The sequence below is a fragment of the Ahaetulla prasina genome, chromosome 1, assembly GCF_028640845.1.
Source record: "Ahaetulla prasina isolate Xishuangbanna chromosome 1, ASM2864084v1, whole genome shotgun sequence".
Classification (NCBI taxonomy): domain Eukaryota; kingdom Metazoa; phylum Chordata; class Lepidosauria; order Squamata; family Colubridae; genus Ahaetulla; species Ahaetulla prasina.
In genome coordinates this window covers 205,852,762-205,865,555 of record NC_080539.1, presented here as the reverse complement: position 1 = coordinate 205,865,555, position 12,794 = coordinate 205,852,762, and the positions used below count along the sequence as shown (strand labels likewise).

The following is a 12,794-nucleotide window of genomic DNA, read 5'->3' as shown; positions in this document are numbered from 1 at the left end:
TTTCCTCACGGAGCCCTTCTTTATGCTCTTTCTTTCTATATCTTTGCCAGTATACAATATCTACATTTGTTCCTCTTTGATTGTGGCAAGTCTTGCTGGTTAACCCAATCTTGATGTTCCCCTCAGCTTCTTCACACAGTTTGCCTGGCAAGGGAGGAAGTCACTCTTCTAATGCCATATGGCGCAAGCAATTTTCTTTACCTTTCTCCATTCTTTCCAGAGCTTGGAGGGGTTCTTGTTTGTAGGTCAGGACCCCACAAGCCCCTGCATGCTCCTTGTTGCAAGCTATATATTAACGCTGCTCTACAGTGTCTGGAGATCACCAGGAGGGGAATTTCAATTCCAGTGAATGGTTTGCAAATGGGGCAACTTCTACCATGACCAGCTAGGCAGATTAATCCAAAGAAAGCCAGCTGCTCCATGTGAACATGAGCCTAAGTAGGTTGTTCTTAAAATGCTGAACTATGGTTTAGCATTAAAGCTAAGCTTTTGAATAACAGATACTAAAACTGTGCATTTTACTACACTCTTTTGTGTAGTAACCTTGTGACTTTTTGTAATTTAGCCTTGAATCTGTTGACCGACTTTAGAAACATTCTTCTAAGCCTCTACCATACCTTCTCTTTAAAAACTGAAGTAATGCCTTTGAAGATAATGTAAGAGCATAGCTTTCTTTCTGTAATGAGGGGAGTATGCAGTTTTCAGACTTCTGAAAGAAAAATTTGAAAGACAATAGTTGCACAATTGTACTGCTTTAACTTACAGATACATTTTCATTAGATGTTATCTTATTAATTTGTGGATTAATTTAAATTAATAATACTGGATTTCAATTACGGGAAGCCAATGAAAAAAATCTGTGAGAGAATAAGTCTTGATCTTCTTCTAAAAGGATATATTTCAAATATTTAAAGAGTGCTGCAATATTTTCCATTTTTTTTCAAGGCTAAATTAATTTCTTTAGTCCGTCTTCATACAACTTAATTTCTAATCCCTGAGCGTTCCTGTTGGTTTGGCTGTGGATCCTTTCCAGTTTCTGGAACTCCTTCTTAAAGTAAACTAAACATAGCTGAAGTTGAGTGTAATAAAAGTAAATGAACAGTTTACTTGCTGTAATTTCGAAATTATGCTTTTATTGATGTGGTCTAGACTTGCATTCATCTTTATGCTAAAATCTAAAATCTAAAATGTAAAACAAATATAATTACCATCCATATAAGCAATCAACCCTTTAAATAATAATTAAAGTTTGGTAGTGAATTTGCATTCTGATTAAAATACTGCTAAATAGGGTATATCTGCAGCTCCAGGGATAGAGAGAAAATCGTCATGTTCTTGCAAACTGAAGAGATGGAGGAGCTTCCTAAAGTGAAGCAGTTTTGCATTATCTAGGTGCCAAGCCATAAAAGGTCCTCCCAAGTTAAAACCAGCACTTTTATTTCTATGTGGAAGCCTAGGCAACTCATAGCAACAATGTTAGATAGCACCAATGACGCCACCTATCAGGCGTCTGCTTTCTGCACCAACTGAAGCTTTCAGTCATTCTTCAAAGGCAGTTTCAAGTAGAACATATTGACGTTAATTTGAGAGTTTGTGAGAACATGGATAACTCCTGGAAGAGAAATGCATTAAGCAAACCAACTGAAACTGGATAGATACCCCAAGTAACTATAGTCTCCACTCTACCTCTAATTGTGGGTTAGAAAGATTCCCATCTCCTTCAGGGCAAGTAATTCCCTCTGTGGAAGAGGCAAAACATTAGCTGGTTTCCAGATAAGCAATATGTATATTTTGCAGAGATTCAGTCTCAACTTGTTTCTTTTCATTTACATCTTTAATCTTACAGAAACCTGGCCAGGGCTTCTGCATCCCCAGTTTTGGCTAGGACAGAGTTGTGTAATTGGATATTAGATCATGCCTCACCCTAAATCATTAGGTCATTCCTCCAAATGCTTTCTGTAGAATGATGCTGAATAACAGGGAGGAGGATTGAAACATTTGCAGCACTCTGTGGACAAAACAGTGTCTTTTTCTCCCAATTCACAAAGTTGGTCCAGCAGGACAACATGGTCAAAGATACTGAAAACCAGCATGTTATTTAAAAGATCCAGGAGGAATGGACTCCCCCATCCAAGTCTTGATGAAGGTCATACATCACAGTTACCAGTGTATTTCCATCTATATCTCAGGCCTGAACCCTGACTAAAAGGACCTACATAAACCACACTAAGGAATGCTGCAGTTGCAGTCTTGCCACTTAACACCCTTCCTACAGTGAGAATGTTGGAAACCAGGTGAAAGTTTCTAAATTGGCTAAATCTAAGGAGGGCTGTTCAGGAGGACGCTCACCGCTGCCTCTTATAAGGCAGGAGCAATAACCTTTTTCTCAAAGAGATGCCCCTCTCACATCGACACAGGCTTGCAGAAACAATCAGGGAGGATACAGATGTAAACTACATGTAATAGAAGTCATTCCATTGGTCATCCTATCCACTTTCTCAGAGTGAAGAAACTGAAATGAGTCTGAGATAACATGGCAAGATGCTATCCCAGGTCCCTCAAACTGCTCATATACTGTAAATTCCAGATGAAAGTAAATGTGAAAGGTTTCATCAGCAAAATGGCAGCAAAATGCACCAAATCGTTGCTCAGTAATTTAACATAGCACTATGCTTTTACCTTCAACTCTTCATCTCTGTACAGAAGAGAACAATTAAAAAGACAGTATCATACTCTTTTAAATTGTGATTTTATCTTTTTTAGAAATCCCGTTCCTGAAAGTCAAATCATGAAACAGCTACCAGCAGAAACCATTCGACTTCTTTCTAGTTCGCAGGTCATTGTATCAGTTGTCAGTGTGGTTAAAGAACTGGTAGAGAATTCTTTGGATGCTAATGCAAGCAGTATTGATGTTAAGTTGGTAAGTTTTTTTAAGACTAAAAAGTTGGCTAAGAAGACCATATTTCCTTGAAAAGTAAAACTGACTTAAAACACGCACAACCCTACTGAGCTCTGTTTTCACTGGCAGAGGCACCGTGGGCCGATTCTTTACTGTTTCCAAGGTAGCCCTGCGGGCCAGATCTAAGCATCCCGCAGGCTGGACGTGGCCACGGGTCTTGAGTTTGACACCCCTGATCTAGCAGTTTGGGAAATACTAGTTTTAACAAATATATTCTTGATTTTAAAACATATAATTATGTGGAGCTTCTTATTGATTTCATGTTTCATTTTAAAGAGTACATAATCATAGTTTGGGATTATTGGTGCTCTTTGAGCTTGGTTGTTTTCTTGCAGACATTTCATCGCCAAACTAGGTAACAGCAACCGTCCTAGAACGGAGTTTGCTTTCTTTATCTATATTAGTGAATTTACCCTTTCAGCGTTGGTGAGAGTGTTCTTGATTAGGCTGTTGTTTAGTGTTAGCTTGTTTGTCTGAGTTGTAGTTCCTTTACTGAGGATTGTTTACTTCTTGATTGTTGGTCTAGTGTTAATTTTGGTGATAATCTCTGTCTATTTGAGGATTGATTGCTGGTGAGGAATGTTTTGATATATATTTTTCTGTCCTTTTTGGCTTTTTGATTATCTCTTTTGAATGGTATGTAGATGTTTACCTTTATGTGCCTTTTGATGTCTGATTTGTCGGAGTGCCATGCTTTCAGGAATTCTCTAGCGTTTTTGGACTTGGCTTGGTCTAGAATGCTCTCAGTTTCCCAGTTGAAACTATGGTTAAGTCAATCCACATATTGTGAAATTAAGGAGTTTTCATCATGTCTTCTGACTGCTAGTTGGTGTTCATGGATGTACTCTGGTGGTTATCTGCTTGTTTGTCCTACATAGTGGCTATTATAGTTCTTGCAATGTTTATTGTAGATGATTCCTGGTTTTTGTTCTGAGTTCAGTCAGTTTATCAGGGATGTTGTGGAGGGCTTTAATTGGTTTGTGTGCTACAATGATATCACGTGGTTGTAATAATCTGTTGGTAGTTTCTGAGATATTGATAGTTTCATGTTTCCAGTCTGGTTGATTCTTTTTTTATTATGACAAAGGTGTCATTTACATATCAGAGCCATACTTTGGATTGTATGTGGAAAAGTGCTATACAGATTTAGTTTCTACTTGTTATTTCAGTAGTGGTCAGGTTTTTACAAGGTAGGGTTGCTAGCCCTATACCTAACCCTTCTCCTCCTTTATCTGGGATTGGGATTGGCAATGGCAGCTGCTGAGCTACTCAGTCCACTTAGTGCCCACCACAGCCACTAGATTTTTCTTCTTCATTGGAAAAAGCTTGTTGCACTATGGGCTTCGCACAAAAGAAAAATATGATGATTATGCTATATGGATTGTAGCAGTCGCTTACAATCTCTGTTGTGAATCATGAAAGCAGTGACCCCCATGGGTGATTTATTGGCATATTTGTCAGTCAAACTGAAAGTATGTAGTCAAGCAGAGTTGATGAAGTCCATGGTTTGAGAATTTCAATCTTGATGTATTTATTTAGGTCGGGTGTGCTGTGTAAGTAGCACTCCAATGGATTCTTTTGCTAATTCCAAATCTCTGAATAGAAAGGGTACTGTGACATTGAATGAGACCATGATTTCATCTTCATCTGTTGTCAGTTTTTGATTCTTGGAAGCACTGGAGTAGGGAGTTGATGGTGTATTTGCCTCCCTCTGTAAGAAGTCCAAGCTTTTTTGCCAGTTTAGTAGTATTGTAGGTTGGGGATCCTGGTAACGATACAATTGGGTAGAGAAGTATCAGTGGTGGGTTGCTACCGGTTCGCCCCAAATCGGGCAAACCGGTAGCGGCAGGAGGCTCCGCTCACTTGCCCGGACATCTCTGCACATGCACAGCATATGCGCGCCTGTGTGCATCTATGAGCGAACCAGTAGCAACTGGATTTGAAGCCCACTACTGAGAAGTACGTATGGCTTCTGTGTTTTGAGGCATCCATAGGAGCACAGAAGGAAAGGTCCACTGCTTTTCATCAACCACAGTTCTCCTTTTGTGATTTCTTCTTTTTGGGTAAGTCACTGGTTCTCTTGATCAATGGGTGGAAACTGATCAAAGAAAGAAGCAACTCAGAACTAAGGAGAAATTTCTGACAGTTAGAACAATTAATAAGTGGAACGACTTGCCTTCAGAAGTTGTGAATGCTCCAACACTGGAAATTTTTAAGAAAATGTTGGATAACCATCTGACTGAGATGGTGTAGGGTTTCCTGCCTGAGCAGGGGGTTGGACTAGAAGGCCTCCAAGGTCCCTTCCAACTCTGATGTTATGTTATGTTATATGTTATGATCTGGTTGTCTAATTTCTGGGTTGGATTGTTGTTCACTGGATGTAAGTGTCTTTATCTTTTAGTAATTGTTTGGTTTTTTTGTATATGTTGTTGATAATCATGTTTCAGCCTTTGTCTACTGGTAGAATAATGATAGTTTGGCCCTTCTTTAGGTTTTTGAGGATTGCTGTTTCCTCTGCTTTGAATTGATTCTGTTCTCAACTTCTCATGATCTATGATGGTTTGTCTTATGCTGTCTTGGATCTCTGTGGAACATCCTGTGATTTTAAATGCTCCTTCTAAGTCTCTATAGAATTCTAATTTATTAGCATCATCTGTGTTGTAGTTGAGGCTTTTCTGTAGAATATTGTGTTCTGTGGTAGATGCAGGGCAGCTAGACGTGTCTCAACCAACATAAGCTGCCATGTATCAAAAACATCTCAGAAGCTATCAGTAAAACTGTAGCCCTAGTACACAAACTAAAGCACTCCATAACATCCTAAGTAAACAAAAAAGTAAACATCAGCCTCAGAGATAAACAATAAATACATCTGATGGTAACATCTGATGTTATCTAGTTTTGTAATAAAACATCTGCAAGAAAACATGATCTAGTTTGGCAATGAAATGTCTGCAAGAAAACAACCAAGCTCAAAGAGTACCAAGGACTCCACAATTCAACCCTTAGCTGTAAATATTATCTTCTATTGGTAATAATCCAGCGGTGAAATCCAGCTGGATCTATCCAGCTCACGTGAACCAGTAGCGCTGGCGGTAGAAGGCTCTGCCCACTCACCGGGACATCATTACGTCCCGTTTTTTACCCTCTGCGCATGCACAGAAGAGGCGCGCTCCTGCGCGCTCTTGTTCCCAAATCTGTAGCGAAGGTAAGTGGATTTCACTGCTGTAATAATCATATAGTTAAATATTACTTTTCATGTAGAAAAATTAACTTAATTCATTGTTTATTCTTTTTGACTTAAAAGATTGTTTTTAAAGCTTTAATATCTTGGGAATAGCTATTTAATCAGAATGACAGAAAATAGCTTTAATTGAAAATATTTGTTCAATATGTTTCTAAATGACCTATACAGAACCACATTAATTTTTTAGGACTTGCTTCACTTAAATACTCTTAATTGAAGACTTTTGTAACTGCAAAAGAAAAAAAAGAGAGATTGATGTCAGAGGGAGATGGGAATAGTAGAAATATGAAATATAAATAAATAAATAATGCATTTTAGAAAGATTTTTGCAATATTCATTTCCTTTGACTTAACAGAACTAAGTGGCGGTAATCCTTTTTTTAAAAAAATCTATATGGTAATGAATAGAATAGAATAGAATAGAATAGAATAGAATAGAATTAATGAATAGAATAGAATTTTTTTATTTTTTTTTTATTGGCCAAGTGTGATTGGACACACAAGGAATTTGTCTTGGTGCATATGCTCTCAGTGTACATAAAAGAAAAGATACATTCATCAAGGTACAACATTTACAACACAATTGATGGTCAATATATCAATATAAATCATAAGGATTGCCAGCAACAAGTTATAGTCATACAGTCATAAGTGGAAAGAGATTGGTGATGGGAACTATGAAACGATTAATAGTAGTGCAGATTCAGTAAATAGTCTGACAGTGTTGAGGGAATTATTTGTTTAGCAGAGTGATGGCCTTCGGGAAAAAACTGTTCTTGTGTCTAGTTGTTCTGGTGTGCAGTGCTCTATAGCGTCATTTTGAGGGTAGGAGTTGAAACAGTTTATGTCCAGGATGCGAGGGATCTGCAAATATTTTCACGGCCCTCTTCTTGATTCGTGCAGTATACAGGTCCTCAATGGAAGGCAGGTTGGTAGCAATTATTTTTTCTGCAGTTCTAATTATCCTCTGAAGTCTGTGTTTTTCTTGTTGGGTTGCAGAACCGAACCAGACAGTTATAGAGGTGCAAATAATAGAATTATGATAATTGTAATTTGAAAAGGAATCATTTACAGAGTAGTTTATGATTATTTTGATATGCAGTTCACTTTCCCTCTAGAAGGATAGTACAGCATTGAGTAGCATTCGCCCCTCCAGGTTTCTTCTCACAATAACAACTTCTTGAAGTAGGTTGGTTTGAAACAAGTCATGACAGGTCCAGTGATTTTTCAGAACAGAGGCTGGAGTTCAACCTAAATTTGCTCATTTCTAATTCAGGATCTCAAGCTATAGTGGAATGAAATCTGAGACTCCATGTTTCTAAAAGATATATTATGAGTGCTGTCTGTCTGTCTAGTTATTTATAAGGTAGTTATTTCCATGAACTTCAGTAGGATTGAGAGTCTAAATATAGTTCAAGGGAGTAGATCCTTCCAAAAACAGCAACAAAGGAAATGCTTATGTATTTATTAATTAGTTTATAAATATTCATCTTCTGATCTTACTTGTGTGTATGTTGTAAATAACATTAGGTATTTACACATGAGATTGATTTGTGCTATAAACACTGATGTAGAATACAAATGAAAGTAAGAAAAGATGGATTTTGGACTTCTAGGTAACTAACAAACAGAAGATTTATCGTGTTACTTGTTGGTTTTTTATTTTGAACAATATGTACAATCAGGTTTAATTTGTATAGAATATTTAGGAGCCGGTAATTCAGACTAAAGAGGATTTCTGAAAGTTTTATAACCTTAACAATCTTTAATTGTAGTCTGTTTGTCAACCAGAAATTGCATCTGGGATTCAAATTAACTTCAATAAACAGCATGGTGTAGGTGTGAGTATAATATATGCAAATTAAAGAGTTCCATGGTGAAGTATTTGAATAAACTATATTTGTGTCTGAAGTAGACAGGTGTTTTTGATCACCCATGACCATCTTCACTGTACTTTTTAACAACTCCTTGGCAATAGTGCAGCAAGATAGGATCTGCCATTACCATCTTCATAATGACTCTTGAGAAACACAATGTGGTTGTCCATGCTGAACTTCGCCCACTTTGGATCAAAATGCAGCAGCATTCTAGAATTAATCAGATGTACTATGACAATTCAGTAATTCATTTCCTTCAGTAACTTCAAACAAATTATTGAATACTCCATCCTCAAGAATTTTGTGCACAATTTTAAAAAAATGCGAGCATGATCTCACATATTGTACATGCAGGGCTTTTCTATCTAAGATGGTGTGGGTTCAAGCCATTGATTCTCTTGAATTAAAGCTGGAATGGCACTCCTTCCTCCTGAAGTTGTTTCCATGAATCTGTCCAGCACATTTTCTCCATGAAGTCAATTGAGCATGGAAAAAAAGAATCAAATCTGTTTTTGTTAGATCTTATTCATTTATTTTTATTTGTTAAATTTATTTGCACCTATCTCACCGTTATTGAGCTATTACCATATTTTTCTAACCAATATAGTTGTTCCCAGAGATACTAGAGTTCTATTATATTTGGATCCTAAAAATCTGTCCATCCAACCAAAGTGATAAACGTGTAAAAAATAGACATCAATTGTTGGCTTCAAGGATTTAATACTTGACAATAAATATTGATGATAAGAGTTGCAGAAAACTGAATTGTGCCTTATTAACTGGTTATTGCACTTTCTGTAAAAGTGTTCTTGAAATCAAACAACTCCATAAAATGTTCTGTTGTCACTTGAAATTAATAAATGTCTTCTTTATGTAGGAGAACTATGGTTTTGAAAAGATTGAAGTACGAGATAATGGGGATGGGATTAAGGCGGTTGATGTTCCTGTGATGGCAATGAAGCACTACACATCAAAAATAAGCTCTTCTGAGGACCTTGAAAGCTTGAGTACATATGGTTTTCGTGGTGAAGCTCTGGGTTCCATTTGTAACATATCGCAGGTAAAAGGCCAATATAGTTACCAGCTTTTGTGTCTGTTTTGTAATCTAAATTCTGCAAAAGTGAAACATTAACCCATTTGAGTTTAAGGTATCCAAAATACAGATAGCCTATTGGGAGAGTGTATCTGCTGGGGTTTGCATGTACAGTCCTACTTCCTTCTAAGTATGGTCTCTGCACCATACTTAAGAGTGTATCTAAAGATTATATCTTTAGAGGGTTTCAAAAATGACAAGATAATGTTCACAGCCCTGCCCTCAAAGTTGACACGTATGAAAAGGAGGAATTTTGAGCAGACGCTTACATTTCCATCTTAGCTGTTTTCAGCTATTGATGCCATGTTCCTAACCTTTGGGGGTTTTGCCCATCAGTTAAGTTTCTGAGAAGAAAACATTGCTGAATTCTGACTGCAATGATCAGATGCTAATGAGAAAATATGAAATAAATCTTGTCATTTTTTAATAAAGAACATACAGCTTATCTCCCATATTTTTTCTGTTATTTTCAGGGTAGGCTGTCTGAAATTCAAGGAAGAACAAAATCCCAATACACACAATATTTATTTTATTTATTTTTATTTATTTATTTTGTTGAGTACATATTAGATAATATATATAAGTATAAGCATGAATTGAATGCATAAAATGAATACAATTAAAGGGAACATTAGGACAGGGACGGTAGGCATGCTGGTGCTCTTATGCACGCCCCTTACAGACCTCTTAGGAATGGGGTGAGGTCAACAGTAGCCAGTCTAAGATTAAAATTTTGGGGGTTTTGGGATGAAACCACAGAGTCAGGTAGTGCATTCCAGGCATTGACCACTCTGTTGCTGAAGTCATATTTTCTGCAATCGAGTTTGGAGCAGTTCACTTTAAGTTTGTATCTATTGTGTGCTCATTTATTGTTGTGGTTGAAGCTAAAGTAGTCATTGACAGGTAGGACATTGTAGCAGATGGTTTTATGAGCTATGCTTAGGTCATACCGAAGGTGGCATAGTTCTAAATTTTCTAAGCCCAAAATTTCAAGTCTCATGGCATAAGGTACTTTGTTGCAAGCAGAGGAGTGGAGGACTCTTCTTGTGAAATATTTCTGGACACGTTCAATTGTATTAATGTCCGATATGCAGTGCGGGTTCCAGACAGATGAGCTGTATTCGAGAATTGGTCTAGCAAATATATATATATACTAGGCCTTCCTTCCTTCCTTCCTTCCTTCCCTTTTTTCTTATCCATTTTTCTACAACTCAACATTTTTTCGGGGGGCAGGGAGGGTACTTTGATGATTGCTTGCCAAAACAAAAGCAGTTCGCAAAAAGCTGCTGCATGAGTCTTGCTGAACCTTAGTGAAATAGGAAAAAAACAGCTCTGTTCAGGCCAATTATGCCCTATCTGTATTTCTATCTTTAAAAAATTCAGCAAAGAACAGAAAGGAACAATCTTTGCTTAGTCAAAAAAAAATAGTACATTTGAAGGGCCAGTGGGACAAGAGAGAAAAAAGTCAACAGCAAACAAGCCGAATTAATTAACACACAAAGAGGCCAGAATAATAATACGGGTACACGGCAACTGCATCATGAACTGCATCAACAGGGCACATGATCAAAGGGCAAAGTGCATTTGTGCCAATGTTTTAACAAACCAAATGAGATCAACATAAAAAAATGTATTACTCAAACTATTCTTAAAATTCCACAAACAATAGAATGCATTGGCACCAGCAGTCTAGTAAACACCAAATGCTTAGCAAGCAAAACACAACATAGAAAGTTGGCTTCTTTAAATAAATATGGAGGCTCTGGCTGAGCCATGTACTCAAGCATCCAACCAAGCCTAGATAGATACTTTTTTGGAAAATACACACTTTTTTGTTTGTTTGTTGAACTTAGATGTATTTGGACAGGCTGTGAATGCTCTTTTTTATGTCAGATTTTCAGAGTAGTTTTCAGTGTTGCAATTCCCTTCATTTTTAAATGCATCCTGAAATTTGGGATGAACAAAACAATACAGTGCACAAAAATGGAATTGTACATCTAAGTATGACAAGGCAAACATAAAAATGCTTTTTACATTTACAATCTGCATAATCATCTAGCAACACATTTATATATAACCTGAAGCACAGTACAGATCCAAGAGGAATATTAAAAGATCTTTATTCAGAGGCAGAAAACTATATTTCTTATAAGATAAATGATCATTACTGACTCTCTATAAGTTGGTATTTAGAAACATATTGCTTCTGCTCCTAGAAGACTCATAAAACAATTAGATCTTGTGTGGGATTTGAGGATTACTTGACTTGTGGTAATACCTTGAAATGTCAAAGTATTATTTTCTCCTAAATATCAAGGGATGCTGTGTCAAAGCCCTTTCCAAGTTGTTTACATCTGCAGAAGATGTATCTTTCAAGAATGCCTTCTCTGAATGATTTTTACATTTCTAGGAACTATCATTATTGATTATCATGATATTGTAAGCCTTAAAGAGTTGTTGAGGTTTGGGGAGCGTACCAGTTTAATAAATAATAATTATCTTCATCATGGTTTGTGTGAATTACATAGGTAATAGAATGTACATACATCTTTTCCTAATTGTTTACTTGACATTAGATTCTTTATTGTTAGGTTTCTATTACAACAAGAACAGCTGATGATGATTTTAGCACCCAGTACAATTTTGATACAAGTGGTCATATAATTTCTCAGAAGCCATCTCATCTTGGAACAGGTATGGCTTTTAGTCCCTTTATACAACTCTCTATCTTTAGATCATTCATTTAGGGCCATGAATACCTGTGATTTTTCTGCTTCAGATAACAGAGTAACAGTTGGATAACATTTTAAAATTTGAACTGATAATTAAAATTGTGATTTTCAAAATAACAAGACTAGATGAGTCAGACATGAAAAATAAATCATACACCGAATTGAGATTTTATTTATGAAGTGTACTCAGATACATTCAATATGTATAACTCTTCATAAAATATAAAATTGGTTCTAGACATGAGGGATTTTGAGGGATTTTGCAATGTAAAAATCAGCACAAGGAAAACAATAGCAAAGGATCAGGTGTGCCCTTGAGATTGTGCTAAACAAGAAAGCAAGTTCTGATTGTTTCAGTCACATATACTCTTGGATAAACCTGATTAACTATGCAACAAAAATGATTATTTTAAGTAAGAATCAAAATTGTAGAGTTGGAAGAGATTTCAAGATTGATTCAGTCTAATTGTTCAGTATTCATGCTTTCACGATCCACACTTAAGAACAATATCCGACTATTTCTTCTTATGTTTTCAGTTCTCTGGATAAACAAGTAGGACCAAATTTTCTAACTTTTTATTACCAAGAAATGTCACAGAGCTCAAAATGGAAGATGTTAGATTGTTTTACATTTCAGAACCACTGCATTTCTTGAGGGGCTTAAATTTAACTTTAGGAAAAATCTCAGAATTTATGGTATCAGGGATGAAAAGGATCAGTCTTCTAGGTAATTTTAGTGACAAAATTTGCAAAATTTGAGAATCTCTGCTTATTTACACATTACTTGCTTTTAGCAATAGCACTTAGACTTCATAGTGCTTTACAGCACTTTCTAAGTGGTTTACAGAGTCAGCGTATTGCCCCCAACAATCTGGATCCTCAATTTACT

At 36.5% G+C, this 12,794-nt stretch overlaps 1 protein-coding gene across 10 annotated transcripts in view; it reads left to right on the top strand.

Annotated features, from left to right (window-relative positions):
• The window catches only part of PMS1 (PMS1 homolog 1, mismatch repair system component), a 41,066-nt gene that overhangs the window by 2,909 nt on the left and 25,363 nt on the right, over positions 1-12,794 (top strand). For all 10 annotated transcript variants that reach the window (XM_058188723.1, XM_058188732.1, XM_058188710.1 and 7 more), the window contains 3 exons: positions 2,764-2,920; positions 8,958-9,140; positions 11,765-11,867. In XM_058188723.1, the coding sequence (XP_058044706.1) occupies positions 2,789-2,920; positions 8,958-9,140; positions 11,765-11,867 (418 nt within the window). In that variant the 5' untranslated portion in view covers positions 2,764-2,788. The remainder of the gene's footprint in view (positions 1-2,763; positions 2,921-8,957; positions 9,141-11,764; positions 11,868-12,794) is intronic.